The sequence below is a fragment of the Protopterus annectens genome, chromosome 1.part1 (assembly GCF_019279795.1).
Source record: "Protopterus annectens isolate FY-2018-M chromosome 1.part1, PAN1.0, whole genome shotgun sequence".
NCBI classification, from domain to species: Eukaryota; Metazoa; Chordata; order Ceratodontiformes; family Protopteridae; genus Protopterus; species Protopterus annectens.
The window spans coordinates 1297003238-1297024796 of NC_056726.1; the positions used below are offsets into that span (position 1 = coordinate 1297003238).

Consider the following 21559-nt stretch of genomic DNA (forward strand, 5'->3'; position numbering starts at 1 on the left):
ACATACTGCAAACACGGTGTATGTATGTGTTTCTGTATACGTGTATGTATATATAAAGTACATGTGTACAAAAGTGTGTGTGTTTGCATTTAAACACAGTTAAGTACTTCTGATGTCCTTTTCTTAGTGTTCTTAATGCAGGGGCCACATAGTAAAATGTATGTTGTTCTTTGTCTTTTCCCGGTTAGGGGTCGCAGCAACAGAACTCCGGTCCGCTAATGATTGGCAGTTGGTTTTTATGGTGTCGAGTTGCCAGCCCGAAGCCCAACCTTCAACGCATGTCTTTCGAACGCCCACTCTACCACGGGGAGGACATGCAGACTGCACACAGAAGGCACTCCCAACCCAAGCCAAGAATCTAACGGGAGAGCCTCTTGCTGTGAGGCAACAACGCAACCACTGCACCACCGCGGAATTGGCACATAGTAAATGCATGTTAAAGTAAATTCAGCTGTACATTTTGGTTGCTCTTGGACAATGCAAGGACTGACTCAGTCAGTGGGAATCTCTTACAATGGATCTGCATGTACCAGATATGCATCCCCATCTGGAAGGATGTCACACAAAGCATAAGACATTTTTAATGAACAGTATCAGTGCACCTACTTGATAGAGTTGTCACCTGACTCTCTCTCGCAGTTCTGGCCTGTGTGTGTGTGTGTGGGGGGGGGGGGGGGGGGCTTGAAAATGGTAAATGCATTTATACTTTACAAGAAAAAATATTTACTTGACTTTTCTCTAAATGTCACAGAAATCGATGCTACTACTCAACTTATCTTAACACAAACTATTATAAATAACATTTAAAGCTTAGAATTTCAATACAGTGTTGCTGCTTATGTAAATTTGTCAGAAGGAGTTGACAACTACCTTTCAACCCCTGACTGGTCCAATTGCTTTGAAAGAGAAATGTTAAGTTCTCCTGCCCTCTGCAATAAAAACAGTGGGAACAATTCCACAGCTTTCTGTCTTTTTACATCAGCCGCTGTGTTTCTGACATTAGCAGGATTAATTACCCATCTAAGATTGACAGCAGTACATATAGGCCGTGGTGGTGCAGAGGTTAGTGTTGTCACCTCACAGCAAGAGGTTCTCACATTCAATTCTCAGCTGGAGCGCCTTCTGTGTGGAGTCTGCATGTCCTCCCCGTGGTCAAGTGAAGTTAAAGACATGTATGTAAGTAGGTGCGTGAATGCGCGTGCCTTCTTTGAAGGTTGGGCATCGGGCTGGCAACTCGGCACCGTAAAAATCCACTGCCAATCATTAGCAGATGGGAGTTCCACTGTGGCAACCCCCAACCGGAAAAAGCCGAAAGACATTTTTCATCTGACAGGGTAAACTACAGATTTAACTGTGTCTATGATATGTCATGCAGGTGGAGACTAATTTCTCTGCAAAGTATGTGAGAAGTTGAGTTTTTTTTAAAAAATGTAGGTGGCCTTTCTCTTCCTTTGATTCCCAATGCAAGGACATAAGTTTTAAAAATTACAAGCAGGTTTCTGGTACATATACAATGCTGGAACCATACTGTAGGGAGAAAAGAAACCCAAAGATTGAGTTAAATTGTATGAGAGGGTGGAGTTTTTCTTTAAATTCCTCTCTTTTCAATGCACATGTTCTTGTGAAATGTAAATTCTGGTCTAGTCCAGTTTTTATATCTTGGGGAAGAATATGTAAATTCACTCCAAACTCTTATTACTGAATTCACATCTTCCATGCCAAATATTTTCATAAATTTCTCCAAAAATCTAACTTCCTCTGTTATACTTTCCTTTCTGGGCCATATTCACTGTTACAAATCACATTCCAATCCCTACCTAGAAGTAATATCCCTTGCTGAAAACTGATAATTTCTTTCAGAATTTTCTTAAGCTCCATTATAGCAGTTTTAGGTGGAATACAAATACATGAGAGTGTGATCCTCCTCCCTTGCCAGTAACCCCCTTAGCACTACAAATCTGCCATTATCATCTTTTTATCCTCTTCTATCACTACTGGAGCTCCTCTTGCAATTAATACAAGTACTCCTCTTTTCCTTTGTCCCGGGTATTTTGCTGAATAATCATCCTGAAAACCTTTATCAAATTCACACATTCAGTTCTTTCCAAATTCTCTATCCTGTAACACTGCTACTTACAGTCATTTTTAATACAGTTCACTGTTCTTTTTTGTATATAAATGTCAACAGTCTCACAGATAAAAATGTTGCAGAAAGCGTCACTGTATTAAAAGGTTATTCTTTCTCCCTTTTACATACAATACCTTTTTGTTAAATGTCTAGTCCCAGCTTTTGCGTTACTGGGCAGGTTGAACTTTGATACGGCTGTTTGTTATATCCATGTGAGCCTATGTCACATCTTACAAAACTTTGTTTTTATTGAAAGCCCTCAAAAAAACACCTATAAAACCTATAAACTTAGTACTAGCAAACACAATTTTGTACATCTCCAAATATTGAAGTTTTACCCTCCTAAAAGGAGCAAAAAAAGTCCCAAACTGACAACCACACTTAAAGACTTGAGTTAAACTAAAAGAAAGGCCATGCATGCTAAAATGCACGATGCAGCCTATGCTTCTACCAAGTTCCAATTGGTTTTGTCTTAGCATTATAGCCGTCTCAGCCAGGAAAACCCCTGAATGTTTTCAGAGAACATTATGTCCTAGCCAATTTGTCTTTTTTTTAACCCCCTCAGGCAATCACTCTCCACCAGACTACAGACAGTTTCTCTTTATCAGATTGTCTCCATGGAGACATGAGACAGTTTTTTTCTTTATCAGACATGAAGACCAGCTGCAGAACTGCTACTAAGCAAACATGTATTTGGCAGAAAAAAAAGCCTCATAATATTCAATATACTTTTTTAATTTATTTGCTCTCTCTCTCAAAACTTTTTGCCAAATTAGTCTAAGGTCCTTAATCTAGTCATTCCCCTATGCAAGAATGAGAAAAATCAATTTTTTTTTCTATTGGCATGCTTTTTTAACCAAACTTTTTATTTTACATTACAGTGATTATATTTATTAAAAATGAACAAGAACCAAACTTTTTGTTTTACATTGCAGTGATTACATTTATTAAAACTGAACAAGAGATAAAGAAAAAAAGAACAACCTGTTTACAATCCCTATTACACTTCAAATAACTGAGACAACTTTACAGCATATAAAGAAAACCACACACACCACAAAAGAGAGAGAGATTTAAGCTTTGGGGAGGGGAAGAGGAGGGAGAATGTTTTTTTTCTAAACATTAATGACATGTAAGGCACATGCTTTTGAGTCCACCACAAGTCCAACAAATTCTGAAAAAATCCATTTCCAGATTTTCTTCTGTCATATTTCACAAATATAACTACTGCATTATAAACACACATTAAGTTACTGGTTTTATTCCTGTTCAGCTCCATCTCCCAATTCTTGTCTCTGCTTCATTTCCAACATACTTTTGATTCTTCTAGTCAACTCTTGTGCTCCCTTCCTCCTCTCCAACATTTTCCGTTGAAACATCGGACAAGGTTTCACAGGTACAGTCTCTCTGTGGTCATTATTACCAGAAGAAGAAGCAGAATCTCCTTCTGTTTCACAGCATACTTTTTGTTGGACAAACTTTTGTATATCCTCCTTAGCATGTACTACTTCAAAAAATTATTTTGTTCCTCCAGGGAAGAATACCTTGAAGACAGCTGGGTACAGCAATTTGAATCTCACATCTGCATCTCAACATTCCCTGAACAGTGGAATAAATCTGCTCATCTTCTGCCTGGTGTACAATGAGTAATCATTCTCCACAAACACTCTGCTCTCTCCTACTTTTTAGTACTTTGTCCTTCTACCACAGTTTGTCAAAATTAACTCCTTCTGCTGGTAGGATTGCATCTTTACTATTAAAGGTCTTGGTTGCTTTCTCATAGACAGGTTTGGGGCATACACACGATGTGTCCTTTCAACTAACAACAACTGCTGTGGAATATCATTTCAGCTGCCTATTTGCGCTTTCATAAAATGAATGCAGTCTGTTCCTTCCAGCTTCTCTGGTATAGCTGAACATCTCAAGTCTATGTGCTCTGTCCTCTAATTCTATTATTTTTTTGAAACATCTCTTCCTGAGCGATCTCATTCAGCCAGCCTTTTCTTCATTTCGACCTGTGTGTTTTGCAGCTTCATCACCTCATCTGAATATTTGTTTAAAGCTTAATTTCTTCCAATTTATTTTGTGGTGTTAAACAAATTGTAACTCGACACCAAATACACTCTAAGTATTCCAACAAATCACTGACAAGCCTTCCCTTACACTGCCAACAATAAGAACGTGTAGAAAAAAGTATAACCTTAACATACTGCACAACATTGTCATCCAAGCTGAAGCATTACAGCACAACAAATGCAATCTAAAACATTATTGTAGTTACTGAGCCATTCGTGAGTGTTAAACTGACATCCAAGGGCTTTTTCCAACTTAAATTTACCCAGGATCATTAACTGAACATACAACAGTCAATTTTGATAATACTCTGGTCAACAAATTTGACAAGTAACCAGTACTATCTGAAGCCTATTCCACATAAAAGTTTACTGATTATAACATTTAAACTAAAGGTAAACGGAATTCATCTGGATGATCATTTTTTTTTACATTGAATCAAGAAACAATGCATAAATATACTCAAGCAATGGGGAAAAAGAATGACAGTTTGATTTTACTGTACAAGGGTACAATGAATTTACAAGATGTATGTCTAAACCTCACAAACATAGGGAACAAAATGGTTAATATTCTTACAAAGTGATTTGCATTAATAATTAACTTTGCCACTACATTACTAATTGAACTGATGTACTCAATCTGAACTAAAATAAAAAAAAAAAAATACCTGTATTACATTCAGAATTACAAGGCCAACTTTCCAGAGGAATCCTTGGGGATTCAGTGTGCCAGAGAAATTTAGGAAAGGGAAAAAAAAATCTATACACTTGGGTTTACTCACTTAAAGTTATGGGGAGACACATTTTGAGACAGAAGACAACTAACAGTTAACATTTTAATGTCATGGGTAGTCCCTAGTAAAGAAAAAAAAAAAAACATTTCAAGTTATAAAAACCAAGGGTATAAATTATTTAATTAGAACACACTTAATATTTTCTCCTGAACGAATTGCTAAAAAATAAGTTTGTCAAACTTGCACAGGTTCATCTTCAAGGCATGACCGAAGACTAAAATTATACCTTCTAAGAAAGTCAAGTCACAAAAACTGTGTTGTGAAAAGACCAACAAACCTGCCATACACCTACACAGACTTCAAACTATCACATGATGCCATTGCTTTTTAATGTCATACAGAACATTTCAGGAAATCTGTACGTGAATATTCAGAATATACAGAATCTATTAAGCAGATCAAAGGCTTTCAGTGCATCCAACCTTAACATACATGGAAAGCCCCACACAATTTTATTACTTCAACCTCTAGGTTACCTCAAGAGAGAGTCCATCAAGTTCAGCCCACTTTAGAGGTAATCATATGAAATAAGAAAGGGCAACCAGAGAAGGAACACTGCATACACACTGTGAACTGAACATATATGCAAACTGAAGGGAAAAAAAAAACAACCAAAAGGTACACAACAGGCCAGGTTACAAAACAATTAATGCTTGGAGAAGTGTGCACACCACTACCAAGTTCATAACTGCACTGGTAGTCACCAAGCCTCAAAGAGTAAATGAGGATTCCTGATTCTAAATGCAGAACTGGTCTCAGAAAGACGGGACTTAAGAATTTTTCCAATGGCACTAAACACCAATGGAAATGATTTAATTAATGATGTGGTTCATTATATTTACTTAAGAAATGATCCATAGCTAAGTGGGAAACTCCACTGAAGGCACCAGTCACTGAATGGCCAACATGCTAGTAGCACTAGTTCTCATAAAGAAGTGGAGATGCACTGCAACAGAAGCTGAAGGGAAAAGTGCCAACACCTTTTTTTTGTTTTGCAATAACCGTTTCCTGACAGTCGCCTTCCCAGACTCTTGGAGTAACTGAAATGTACTTTTTCCATTATTTTTGAACGGCACAACATGGACCACCTCAAGTCAGATATGAGGATTCCCTTTCTGGCAGTATTTTAAAAACAGTTATGTTTTCTACTTGTATATAGCCAGCATGTGAATTTCTAACCTGTTTTAGTATATATCATGTATACCATTTGTTCCTCTGCATGTTTTTGGAAACATCTGTACTTCTCAAATCCACTTTGGGCAGTTTAAAAATTGTAAACAAAAGGCTATGTTTCGAATGTTTTATGTTTAATATATAAACATGGAGTTTTCCTCCAGGGCCTCTACCGAAAAGGGTTTTTTGCCCAATCAAACTATCTTGGTCAACAAATGGAAAATAAACAAACACATTCTAACTTCCGAAATATAGATGTCACTGTGGGGAGTGGCAATATGAAGCAGGTTCAAAAATGTTGGATGCACCCAGGAATAGATTAAATAATGATAGTCATTAACAGCATGTGTTAATTTTGTTACCTCTCCCTGAAGTGTGCGGTATACAGAACTGTGATGTTGGCACAGCCTCAGGTTTAGGCAAGTGAATTCCACTCAAATGCTATCAAACTGGGGGCATACTTGGAATTTCACTACTGGGACAGCACCAGAGCATGCCGCTCTCTGAAACCCTATCCTAATCTTTCAGAATTGGACAAGGTATGGATAAAATGGATCTTCTATGCACTGCTGGCTCATGTAATGTTTACAAGCTATAAGGTGATGCAATCCCTTTGGTGTTTCAAGAAATGTCACATTACTGGGGGAGGGAACCCCTACAACAAACATTAAATAATTAAAACAACCAAGAATGAAAAGCAATCAGTAACACAAACCACTGCTACATGATGACACATAATAATAAAATGTATCAAAGGGCTGTATGAATACAGAGAAATTAACCATACTAAAGTCTATATAAAAAAATTAACTGCACTACTTTGCCACGAAATACCAATCTTACAGAACAAAACTGTAGCTAAATAATCAACATATGCTTAAAAGGAGCACATTAATAGTATAAACACCAGTGACACATTAATAAAGAATCTTACCATGACAACTTACCTATAAATAGATAGTAAACAGGTGAACAAGCATTAACAGTTTACAAAACTATCCAGAGGCTGACAAACCTTGCTGATCAACATCAGCTGAATATAGATATAAAACCAAAATAAACTCTTAATAGCTAATTTAAGATTATATAAAACAAAACAATTAAATGTGAAGAATAACTACAACAAAAAAGCATCACAAATCAAACTGACCTCCATCATTACTACTCCCTTCTGCTGCTACTTTTCATCTGAATTCAACTCCTGCATAAAAGGTATATAAATCATCAAAAACAAATATAATTGGAAATTTAAAAATAAACAACTTTATTGGCCCACCATTATAAATAAGCTATATTACAAAAAAAAAGTTTAAAGTCTAATTACAAAATTTTTTAGAAACTTAAAAGATCTGCACAGAACTAAAAATCATCATTTTCTTTCGGCTGTTCCCGTTAGGGGTCGCCACAGCAGATCACCTGTTTCAATTTCTTCTTGTCCTCTGCATCTTGCTCTGTCACACCAACCACCTGCATGTCCCCTCTCACCACATCCATAAACCTTATCTTAGGCCTTCCTCTTTTCCTGTTACCTGGTAGCTTCATCCTTAGCATCTTTTTCCCAATATACTCAGCATCCCTCCTCAGCACATGTCCAAAGCAACGTAATCGTGCCTCTCTGGCTTTGTCTCCAAACCTTCCAACCCGGGCTGACCCTCTAATATACTTATTCCTAATCCTGTCCATCCTCGTCACACCCAGTGCAAATCTCAACATCTTTGATACTGCCACATCCAGCTCAAACTCCTGCCTTTTTGACAATGCCACTGTCTCCAACCCATATAACATAGATGGTCTCACTATCCTCTTGTAGACCTTCCCTTTCACTCTTACAGGTACTCGTCTGTCACAAATCACTCCTGACACTCTTCTCCACACACTCCATCCTGCCTGTACTCTCTTCTTCACCTCTCTTCCACACTCACAGTTACTCTGAACTACTGACCCCAAGTATTTAAACTCATCCACCTTTGCGGCCTCTACTCCTTGCATCCTCACCATTCCTCTATCCTCCCTCTCATTCACACACATATATTCTGTCTTAGTCCTGCTGACCTTCATTCCTCTTCTCTCTAGAGCATATCTCCATCTCTCCTGGGTCTCCCTCCACCTGTTCCCTACTCTCACTACAGATCACAATGTCAGCTGCAAACATCATAGTCCACGGGGACTCCTGTTTGATCTCGTCTGTCAACCTGTCCATCACCATTGCAAATAAGAAAGGGCTCAGAGCTGATCATTGATGTAATCCCCACCTCCACCTTAAACACAGCCGTCACTCCCACCGCAGACCTCACCGCTGTCACACTTCCCTCGTACTTATCCTGTACCACTCTTACATACTTTTCTGACACTCCTGACTTCCTCATACAATACCACAACCCCTCTTCTAGGCACCCTGTCATATGCTTTCTCTAAGTCTACAAAAACACAATGCAACTTCTTCCGACATTCTCTGTACTTCTCCATCAACACTCTCAGAGCAAAGATCGCATCTGTAGTGCTCTTTCCTGGCATGAAACCACACTGCTGATCACTAATCATCACGTCCCTTCGTAACCTTGCTTCCACTACTCTTTCCCATAACTTCATGCTGTGACTGATCAATTTAATCCCTCTGTAGTTACTACAGCTCTGCACCTCACCCTTATTCTTAAAAATCGGTACCAAAACACTTTCTCCATTCCTTAGGCATCCTCTCACTTTCCAAGATTTCATTAAACAATCTGGTTAAAAACTCCACTGCCATTTCACCTAAACACCTCCATGCTTCCATAGGTATGTCATCTGGGCCAACAGCCTTTCCATTATTCATTCTCTTCATAGCTATCCTTACTTCCTCCTTGCTAAATCCATTGTACTTCATGATTCACTATCCCTACATCATCCAACCTTCTCTCCCTCTCATTCTCTTCATTCATCAACCCCTCAAAGTACTCTTTCCATCTCTTCAACACAATCTCCTCGCTTGTATGTTTCCCTCATTATCCTTTATCACCTTTACCTGCTGCAAATCTTTCCTAACTAGGTCCCTCTGTCTAGCCAAGCCAATTGATGCACAGAACTAAAAATGAAACATAAAAAAAAAAAAAAAAAAAAAAAAAAAAACACCACTGAGCATGGACTAAGTTATTTTTACTCCAGAAAGTCACTGGAATTCACTAAGTCTACAAGGGCCTCAAGTCCCACTCATCCCTTCAGATTACACCAAGATCATGTCCTAGCTGTACTCCACTAGAAGCACCACTTCTATGGGTCCATGGAAGCCCAAGTAATAGCACCAGACATGCCCTAGCTTAACCCCTCCAGCATGTCTAACTTAAGCCTAGGCATACCCTATGCCCCCAAGGTTTGGAAACCAGATATAGTGGTGGTCTGCACAAAGGGGACCCAACTACAGACCAAGGGGCTACAGGCACATCAGACTAACTAGCCATGGAATCTGTTAAACTACAGTATTAAAATACTCATAACCAGACCCACAACAGTATGGTTCCATCAAGGACAGATCAAGTCTACTCAACTTGATAAACATCTTTGAAAAGGCAACAGAGCCACTGGACAGTGACCACCCAGTCCACACAGCATATCAGGATTGGGCTAAGGTCTTCAATGCCTTACCCCAAGCTGGCACTGCAAGATGGCTTGCACAAAGGCTGAAAGACAGAACTTGCATAATTAAGGTAGTAGGTACCACATCAAAAAGGAGCCAATGGAGTACCAGAGAGCTCAGTACTGGTGCCCCTCCTTTCTATATAAACTTTTTGGTCCTTTATACCATAAGCCCTGACCTATGGCTAGTTTACAGATGTCTGAAAGCTGGATGCCAATGTTCTTTCCCCAGAATGATGCAAAAGTGTTTTAGCAAAAAACTAGGCCTCACAAATCAGTGTACAAAGAAAGAATTCAAGATAAAAGCAAAAATGTGTAGCAATGTCACCTCTGGAAACAACCCTTTATTACAATTTACAAAATATCCAGTGCCACACACACACACACACACACACACACACACACACACACACACACACACACACACACACACACACACACACACTAGTCAAGGGTCTCTGCATCTGGACTGGCAATTTCCCCGACTTTGACCACTATGTTACAACAGTAGTTGTGCTACACTAAAGTATTACCTAACTGACTTCCAAAAAGTATCTCATCTAGGTCGAAGAAAGTCATTGTCCATCATCTCCACTCTGCCCTAATTAGAACAATTAGGAGTAAATTTTCTTTTCAACATGTACCTAGCCAGACACATCATGTAGCTAGAAAGGCCTCTGAAGGTTCCTGATGAAAGAGATGACTGGGCTAAACACCCTTAGCCAACAAAACAGACTAGAAGTCTATCCTAATACTTTATCAAGTCTAATTTCTGTGTGGTGACAGGAGATCTATGCTTGGCAATCCATGCCATCAAAGATCTCACTCTAATGGATCTCTTATACCTTCACAGGACAAACCGCTACACAAACACCCAAACCAAGAATGTGACCATCTACCAATCCACAAACCACAAGGTAGGTCAAGATTCATTACTCACAGTTGTCCCGTCCGATGAACAAACTGTTTATGCCATGTTAAGCACAGTGCCACTTTTGTCTACTTCAAGACTAACTTTGATAACTAGATGGGCACAGACAAGTTTACCACCAGTCTGACAGGTTTTGCCCTTCCTGTAAGTAGAGAGGTATACATGAAGGGCGGTATCTGACAAAAAGTGCACAGTCTTCATACTTAATTGTCTTGAAGTTCTCACAAACAAAAATAAAACGCACTGCTACAATGATCTTAAATGTTTTAACTGGCACCCCATTAAAAAAAAAAAAAAAAGCTTGGCATTGGAGTAGCATAAAAATAAATGTGCACAACAATTTCCAGGATGTTACACAAAAATTTTTCACATATTAACAACTTTGCTGCTAGTGCAAGATCTAATTTATCAACATAACAGGTATACAAATTTGAGAACAAACAATTTATGGGTGAGAAAAGAAAAGACCAAATCAACAGCTCAGCAAAGCCAATTCTAATACAAATATGATCCAGTATAAATAGTGCTGCTTCCCTACATCTCAATTGCAGGCTGGACAAAAGTATTATCTGGTCAAGTTCAGCTTCATGATGTTGAACTCCCCCAGCTACTGTTTTCTATGGAGAAATCATTAACAGTGAGGTTGAAGAGTGTATTACCAATGCTTCATTCATTTTTAGCTTCCCCTTTCTTCGCACTGGTGGGACAGTGGAGATTATATACGGACATCTAACACACACACACACACACACATTCAGAGTCCCCCCCCCCTCATTAGGCGGAATTCCCAACCAGATATGCTTGCCAAGGTATCTCATGGAATCATAATAAAAGCAACAATTATACACCCTGTATACAATGCTAACCAGAATGCTATATAATATGTGCACTACTTAAAGTACGTTATCCAAACAACTCCTTGATTTCCCTTGTAAAAGAAATACACAAGGAAACAAATATATCTCTGAAGCATAAAATGGCAGAAAAAACAATTACCATTCTTGCTCATATATATCAGAGTACCACAAAACTTAGTTTTGAGCCCCATACTCTACACTTTTTTTAATGATTTCTACACTGCTATTAATGACACAAATGTAATTCAGTATGCCGATATTACATTGCTGATCAAAGCTAAGATCCTCCCAGAACTACTGGAAAAGAACCAAAAAACATTTTCTTCTAAAGAAACCTGGCTCAGTTATTCTCGCCTCCTACTAAATGCCAAGAAAAACATGCCATTTCTTTTCACACTAGAATCTGTATACTACACGAACGATAACTTAATCATTGCATCAAACACTACTATCAAACTTGTGTCCCACATAGCCACCTTGAGTTTGACAGTCAAATACAACATGCTATCAGGAAAACCCACAGAAAAATTGGACTCCAATATTACTGCAAGCACTTATTAACAATGCAAAAAAGCTTCTACATATCTTAACTTCTATACGCTGACCCTATCTACACCAACTTTCAGCAATCTTTAGCAATAAAACCTTACTGCTATAACAAAACAAATTAATTTACCACTAACCAATATGTTAAAACCCTCCTCTGCCTAGCCTTACAACAGGCTGATTAGAAACTGCACACTGCCTACCATCCCGTTATCAACTGTTAATAACGCAACGCCATCAGGCCCCCAGAGAGTTACCAAAATTTAAAAAAAAAATAAATAAATAAGTGAAAAAATGCTATGCCTTACTCCAGTCATGCAAACTTTCCAGCACATGCTGACTTACCTAACTGACTACAGTTGCGCACACCTCTAATTTTAGCTGTGGAAGTAACTATTCTTTCTTGTTTATAACTTGTAGTCTGCAAACAGTAGTAACTTTCTGCAAGAGTTTGTAATAAGTCAAGGCTGCAAGTCAGAATAAAGTTAAATGCAAAGCTGATGTAGAAAACAGGCAATTTCATGACTGCTGTATTAAGCAAAAACGCCAGTTACCTGTACCTATTGTTAACTTGTAACGACTTACTATGTTTTGAGGTGGCCCACAGACGCATCAAGAATTCGTGTAGTGGCCCTCCCCACAAAAAGGTTGTGCACCGCTGCTTTAGAGGAATCTTATCACTCCTTTCTATGGGCAAGACCTTACAACAGTAACTAAAACCAACAAATACGCTGGTCTGTCCTTGTACTCAATTTAGATTCTCAAAATCTGGAATTCTGTCCCCATAATCATCAGAGAACAAACCAACCTATTCACATCCATCAATGTGATAAAACATCACTTTAAAAACACTTTGCTATCTATGCTCTGGCAGCTCCCCAGTCTAGACTACCCCGACGCTTACATAATTACATTACCTCGAAGTAAAAAAACCTTAGGACACACCACGAGAAGTTCCAATTCTGCTTTTATTCAATTGAACATAAAAAATGATAAAAGATAAGCGCTTTTGCGTGCTGGAAGTGCACGCTTCATCAGATCTCATTTTGTAGCAAGAATTACTTGATTTTTATATTAAACTGTAACCAATGCAAGTTTTTCTTCAATTAAGGATAATTGATAATTAATGCAAACGCTATTCTTAAACACAGGTACAAAACTTCCTGCTAAAAAACAAATTGAATGTGAACCTGAGCTCACTTACAATTAACAAAAGGCTTAACCATGAAAAAGTTATTAAAAGACTAAACATATTGTTTATTTCAAAGACCTATAAAGCGGTCAGTCAGTAAATATTCATACTAATGTTTCATCAACTTAAACGCACGCTAGTGCTATGAGCTTAAAAAAATTTTCTTTAAGAACATGTAAACAATTCTTTACAGCAAGACAACCTCAATTCACTTGCTTAAGTTGTCATACAAAAAATCAAACGGCTTTCTCATCCTGTTTGAACTGAGCTGTTGGTACTCCGTAATGAGCATGATGTCTGCTATTACAACCTGCTGACACCCTTCATGAATTCCTATTAAACAGTTCTAAGAAATATATATAGACCACTAATAAATGATGTTAACATTAAGTGCAGGTTAAGAAGTTTTTCTATAAATCTTAATCATCACAGCCTGTCAGTGATACAGACCAAATCTGTCTCATCTGCCGTGTTCTCGACCAAGCTGTACTCTGACCCAACTGGGCTCTTGGGTATAGTAAAGAACCAATGTAATGCTGCATACAGAACCTGCATTGAGCTGTTGCGTTTAAAATGAAAGCTGATGTTCAATAACATTTATTTACCGATGCTAGTTGAGAACAATTCCTATTTATAAAAACTAAGGCATCTCATCAAAAAAATAAGATAGAATGGACAAATTTCATCTAACATAATTATCCTACGTCTACGCTCAAACACTGCTGAGAACTTATAAATAATGAAGTTGACTGTATATCTGCAAGCGGAAGCAGCATATAGCTGCTGAATTTACGTTCCGCTTGCAGTCTGCTTGGCGTACCACTTTGCAAACGTTTAGGACACAAATTTTCTCCTATCTTATGCATAAAGATAAACATTTAAAAACAAAATTTGGCCTAAATTATAGGTAATCCCAACGCTATTAAATCTACTCTTCCAATCGTAAGAAAAATAGCCTGTAATATGCTATGAAGAGCTCACTGTACAAATTTAATATATAAAAAAGAAAGGCTTGTAAGCTTACGATTGATAAGGTGAGCGTTAAAGCTGTTCCCTATAATGTAAAGCTTGTATGCCTAAGGCAGTTTCTAATAAATAAACTAATAAAATAAAAGGCCAATACTGTCTTAAAAATATGCCATTCATAGGTTAAATTACTTCATGAATCATAGTCTACATTATGTGCTCTTCACAAAATCTTTCCTTTTGTTCAAATTGTTAAGCTTATTACATTGATATACATGAGATCCTAACTTGTCATTAATATCACACACATTCTGTCTAATCTCGGTCTGAGGTTGGAACTATAGTCTAAAGTTATAGCTCATAAAGTGCTTGTATGCCTGATAATCTTAAAAATAAGAATATATGCAGAAAATCTATCATGAAAAATATTAAAAATGTCTCATGTCTTTTACATTAAAATAAAATTAAAGACTATGTCTATATACAATAATTTTAGAACTTATTAGATCAGATTCTTAATGAGCTTATCTTTGAGCTTTCCTCTTATGGACCGCGACTATATAATCCAATCTGAATCTTTATAGAAGCACATATAAGTCAAGGATAAACTATACATATTATGCTCATGGGCCCCCATCAAACAAAGCAAAAAACTAAATGCTCTGACCCATGTTGGTAAGATTAGTCTGGGACTAGAGATGAAGAAGCCCTTAATATCATAAAGAATCTACTTTCATAATGTCAAGCTGAAGGCTTGGATATTATGTGTCAATGAACTCTCTTGAAAATAATGAAACTGTACTGCCTATAGGCAAAACGTGAATGAGCCGTGAGAATCTATGTGGAAACATTTGGAAATCTAAAATAAGCTATGTTTGATGTGGTCACAAACCCCTAACAAAACTAAGACCGAGTATTCTGACCCATATTGATGAACTTAGTCTAAGACTAGATGCAAAGAAGCACTGAATATCATAAGAAGTGCTGATTACAGAATTTCAAGTTGGAGACTTGTCTATAGTGTGTCTATAAATTATCATAAAAAATAAAATAAAACTATAATTACCTGAGGGATTGAATATAAATCTACACCTCTAATTTTAGCTGTGGAAGTAACTATTCTTTCTTGTTTATAACTTGTAGTCTGCAAACAGTAGTAACTTTCTGCAAGAGTTTGTAATAAGTCAAGGCTGCAAGTCAGAATAAAGTTAAATGCAAAGCTGATGTAGAAAACAGGCAATTTCATGACTGCTGTATTAAGCAAAAACGCCAGTTACCTGTACCTATTGTTAACTTGTAACGACTTACTATGTTTTGAGGTGGCCCACAGACGCATCAAGAATTCGTGTAGTGGCCCTCCCCACAAAAAGGTTGTGCACCACTGCTTTAGAGGAATCTTATCACTCCTTTCTATGGGCAAGACCTTACAACAGTAACTAAAACCAACAAATACGCTGGTCTGTCCTTGTACTCAATTTAGATTCTCAAAATCTGGAATTCTGTCCCCATAATCATCAGAGAACAAACCAACCTATTCACATCCATCAATGTGATAAAACATCACTTTAAAAACACTTTGCTATCTATGCTCTGGCAGCTCCCCAGTCTAGACTACCCCGACGCTTACATAATTACATTACCGCTGTAAATCTCAAAAAAGCAAATGTCAATTTCCAACTGTCTTCTATACCTTCACCATGTCAGTACCTCCCGGCAAGTTTTACCCTCCAGCAAAATACAAATTCATACTCATTGCCTTCTACATCTACCTTAACTTCTCAACCTTTTCACTAGATCACCTAACGAATACGCTCACACCTCTCCTTTCCTCACGTTCTCGCTGCTTTCTACTTAAAACCTCTCTCTCTCTCTTATTTTGCCTACCAATGAATGTACAACTGCAATTTGACGTTTAAACCTCAAGGAATAGTGCCAATTTTTTGTATTAATATGCAATGATGCTTTACCGATGGCAGACTATCTAGAATAGCGGTCTTTCAGTTAATTTCAGTACTAGGTTAGCTGCGCTTGTGGACCATTTTAATCTTACAAAAAAAAAGTCCCTTTAAAAGGTGAGAATCAAACCCTGTACCTTGTGTTTGAGAGGTAAACACCTTAACCATTATACAAACCTATAACTGTATCTAGACTGTAACTTTAAGCTTTTCATTCTCGATTGTAAAAAGCTGTTTTGTAAATGGATCTTTTCTATCCAAGCCTCTGCAGAAAATGGGCTCCCACAGCCCAGCTGTACTACCTCTATCAACAAAAACAATACACACATTCCAAAATAAAAAAAGACAAACTCTTGACAACCCAGGTCTACCAAACTCTCAATAAATTTACCTCAAAAGTTTAAGATAGAATTTTTAAGATCAGAAGTAAACTCGTAACTAAAGCATTGCTTAAAATGCATTCAAGCTGGGATCTTCAATCTTAGAAAAACTAAGTTCAAGCCCCTTCAGAGTACAGCAAGCATCTCAAGATGGGGTGCAGGTGCCAACAGTGAGGCAATACTTGAATCAAAAAAGGGGAGGTGACAAAGGTCAATTCAGGAAGATCAATGAGACAATTTAACGGGTGTCCGCAGTGATGCAGTAGTTAGCGTTGCCACCTCACAGCAAGAAGTTCTCTGGTTCGATACTTGGCTGGAGTGCCTTCTGTGCGGAATCTGCATATCCTCCCTGTGGTCACGTGAGTTTCCTCCAGGTGCTCCGGTTTCCTCCCACATACCAAAGACATGCTGTAGGTGGCTTGAACACTAAATTGGCCCTAGGCATGAGTGTGCACACGCGCGTGTGTGTGTGTGTGTGTGTGTGTGTGTGTGTGTGTGTGTGTGTGCGCGCGCACCTTCTGTGGAAGGTTGGACGCCAGGCTGGTAACTCGACACCATAAAACTCCACTGCCAATCATGAACGGACAGGTGATCCACTGTGGCAGCCCCTAACTGGGAAAAGCCAAAAGAAGAATGAGACAATTTAACAAATCTCCACAAGTGAAACACACACAAAGGTGGTGAAAAAAATGTCATTAGACCAACACTAGTATTAAACTACATGAGCCCTTTTCTCATGCACTAACCCAGAAAATCTTCAACTAATAAAAGTATTTTAAAGTCCTACTACATATGCCAGCAGTACAAGGTTTACAAGAAAACAAACAGGTGAAATAATCTCAATGGTAGGGATGCGTTTCCGACCTATACCTACCTCCCCAAAATGACTGTGCAATTAAAGTTGCGCACGTAACTCAGTAATGAAAAGTCACGGTAATGCCACACTATCTGCAAACTACATGTTCCACTACCACTGCATGTAACAGAGGCTGGCATCCCTCATTATCCCCCAACAATGGAGGGCTTAGGGGTTGTGGTTACTCATACTGGATCAGAAGCCGATCTAAAAAGTAGTACAAATGCAAATCATGCATTGCTAAATATGGCCATAGTTACTCCCACCAGACTTAAACCTGCTCTATGGAAGAAATATTAACTTTCAAGTACACTATCTGAAGACTGTATCACAGGTGCATTAGGATTTAGAGATTAGGAAGTAAAATATCAGGGTCATGGTTACTGGTTTTTGCTACTTGCAGTGATCAGGCATAACCTATTTGCATACCTCACCTTTGTGAACGGCTTCCCTGTTTCCCAAAGGATGACCTGGTTGTTGTGAAGCTGCACCACCCACATTCTCCCCACATAAGCATCTTCTGAGAGTTTGGGGGGGGGGGGGGGCAAATTTGGAAACTCCTAATATTGACACTTCAAACAGCTGACCCAGTAATTATGCTACTTGCACAGTGTTGCCTTGCCACTTAAGAATAGGTTTTGGGCTCTCATGTCAAACACTGAAATAAACAAGAGAAGAAAAAAACACTGCTTGAAAAATGTATTTCTGTCTACACCAGGTGGGTGTAATTCATTTGCATGACATGCTTTTTTCAGAATGAGACAAACAAGTTAAACTACTGCAACAGTTGGGTAGGCACAAGTCACCCTTACAAATTAAATTAATTGAAATATGAGAAAATGTTTGCGACTATGGTTGCCTGGGTATTAAGGCCCATAAGATACTCAAAAGATAGTTGTTTTTCATATTTTTAACATTAAAATAGATGAAAAGCACTGCATCAGAAATTAATAATTTTAATAACCATGCGGCTTAAGAGCTGATGCTACTCTCACTTCATTTTTTTAGGGAGGGGGGGCATACCACTCAACTGTCCAGATTTTTACCTCATTATGTTTGAGCTGTTCCTCTTAAATGTGTGGCTTTCTAGCAAATCAAGGATAACTGAAGTCACTAAATAATAACATTCATTTGAGTTTCAGACTTCATATCCTTCAGAAAAAGGCATACTAATCCAAAGCATATTACTGTATTATCCAAATTTAAAAGACCAATACATAAAATGTGTTCCTGGTTGTGGGCCTTCGCGCCCCCCCCCCCCCCAAAAAAAATCCCATATTATTTTGGGCTTCATCCAGACTTCTTCTGCTTAGAGGTTTTGCAGTACACACTTATACAATATCATTGGCACATGTATGGCACGCCTCTCAACTGTCCCTGACTATAACTGATATTGTTGCTACATCCCTCATAGATTTGTCTGGTAAACCACTGAGGAATGAAATCAAACCAATAATACCAGACATTAGAAATCCACACTTCTTCAGAAAAATGTATCCTGATACAAGACTTGCCTATTAACTTAAATGAAACAGAATAACGTTTAAAAATAACTCTGGCACTGCCCAGAATTTTTGAGCAAAAAAAAAAAAAAAACAAAGAGTTTGTACAATTATCTAAACAAAAGCAAAAACTCGTTTCACTAATGACTGTGGAAATATTTGAACGTTTATGTACTACAGATTACAGATGAACTACAGCCCCATCAGTAGACGTAGACCAAAATAAGCTTCGTATTTCACTTCACAAGGGTGCCCGATCTACTACTCGCAAAACCAGAAATCACTCCTTTCAAATCAGCTTAAGACCCAACTCAAGGAAAGGGTCCGATGCTTTTTATCAGTATTTATCATTGTTTTATTTTAAACTTCGACAGTTCCTCATACCGCTGGTCATTAAAGACTGCATACAACCCTATTAGCATTCCCTTCAATAACGATTCATGGGGGAGGGGTGATTACGTGAACGGACATGCACTGACTAGGAATATTTATCCCGAATTATTCGTTGATAGCGTATGAAGTATTTCATATGAAGCAGATACAAATTACTTGAATCTACTACACCAGACTGACTTACCACTGTGCTGCCTGGGCAGCCTGATTTCCAATACTACCCGCCATGTTTCCGTTTTGGTTAATAACCAAGATGAACACGAAACAAGTGCGTCTTTCCTCACGCGACACAGTCGTCATAACGTTTGAAGTCACTCGCATTTCCTTTCCTTTGTTTTGGGGGCGGTGTTACTGCAATGGTAATACAGTTTGAATTGTGGGTGTTTTCACTATGGTAGAGCGATAATCTCGATGTCGTGTAACAAAAAGTAACTGTTGCGATTGACCAATGATGATAATATTTTGTTTTCTACATAGCTTTTACCTGCAGGCAATCAGACAGATTAATAATTAATCTAGGGTACGTTTTGTACTGCTGGTTCTACTAACCTGAGAAGGCCATGTGAATTAACATGAATTTTCTAAAGTGAAAACAAATGTACAAGTCGTCATTTTACCGTCAGTACTTATTAGGAATAATTCACCCCATTTTCTCCCATAATCACCAGTTTTAGGACGGACAGGACAAAATTCTGAGCCAAAATTAGGGACAGTTGAGAAGTATTGTTCCATGAGGGGAAATTTAATCTGGAGGGGGGGGGCGTGTGGTAGTGAGAAGTCGGTAATACAGGTTTATAGGTGCATACATGTAAACTACACTAAAGACCACCGTGGCCTTTAAAAGCGTAGCCACGCAAACTAGACGTATTTCACGAGTTATTGCGCCTTAGAAGTGCGGCTTTGTAAACATTACCCTACCGCGATTTTTTTGCGCATGAATGGGCGTGGTCTGCATGATTGACAGAGCAAACAGGTGTGACGTCGCATGGAAAACACGGCTGAGTGACAAACCATGCGTATTGTCCACTGACATGGTGAATATTCTTTGTTACACACAAGATGAACATGAAGTAATTTACAGTGCCGCATTTTGCAAATGCAATTCCTAATCTACAGTTGGTATGAAACACGGCTTTGTATTGGAAAATTATACCCCACCAAGGTTTCCACGGAGGAAAATAATCTGTGGAGGATTAAAAACACTATTTTCAAGTAACTGCAACAGTAAATTACTTCAAGAAACGCCAAAACCCGAACCATAACCGCTGCACCCCCGTCTTTCTTTACTATAATTTTGCGCAGTAATTGCATTAGCAAGGGGAGGGGCAAGCCCCCCCCCCCCTGCACCCCCCCACCCCCACCTTTCTATAAACATATTTCTGGAGATAAAGCAACAAGAAATAATCTGAGGCAGTGGGACAACATATACATTAAATAAATGTAATAAGAAAGACCTCCCAGAAAGGTCACCACCCACACTTTTACAGAACTGTAATTTTAAGTCTGTGTAATAGTTTGTATACATGCAGCATATTATGTGTTCGCACCCCTCACCCTTTAAAGAATTGTAGTTTTAAGTGTAACAGTGTACTGCTTTTATATAAGAGTGGAGGAAGATGCACAGAGGTGGATTATAGGTTATGTAGAAAGGCCAGTCTGAAGGAGATTGGAGACTGAAAAGTGGTGGCAGGGGAAAGTGTAGTTAGGCAGCATATGATGGTGTTTTGTAGGATGACACTGGTGATCAAGAAGAGGCGGAGGAGTGTGAGGGCAGCACCAAGGATCAAATGATGGAAATTGAAAAAGGGTAATTGTGAGGTGGCACTGGCAGTGAAGAGTTACCGAACAGCTGGGTAACTACAGCAGAGCTAGTAAGGGAGATGGCTAGAAAGGTCCTTGGTGTGACATCTGGAAAGAGGAAGGAGGACAAGGAGACCTGGTGTTGGAATGAGGAAGTCCAGGAGAGTATACAGAGACATAAGTTGGCAAAGAAGTGGGATTGTCAGAGAGATGAAGAAAGTAGATTGGAGTATGGCAAAGAGAGAGGTGGCAAAGGATAAGGCTTATGAAGAGTTGTATGAAAGGTTGAACACTAAGGAGGGAGAAAAGGGCCTGTACCGATTGGCTAGACAGAGGGACAGAGCTAGTAAAGATGTGCAGCAAGTAAGGGTAATAAAGGATATTGAGGGAAACGTACTCACA

The 21559-nt window shown here is 38.5% G+C and overlaps 1 protein-coding gene across 1 annotated transcript in view; it reads right to left on the reverse strand.

Moving 5' to 3' along the window:
* LOC122816211 (leukocyte receptor cluster member 8-like) overlaps positions 1-19778 on the reverse strand; it is a 531086-nt gene extending 511308 nt beyond the window's left edge. Inside the window, exon 1 of the mRNA XM_044088961.1 lies at positions 19542-19778. Within this exon, the coding sequence (XP_043944896.1) occupies positions 19542-19678 (137 nt within the window). The 5' untranslated portion in view covers positions 19679-19778. The remainder of the gene's footprint in view (positions 1-19541) is intronic.
* Between the last annotated feature and the right edge of the window lie 1781 nt (positions 19779-21559).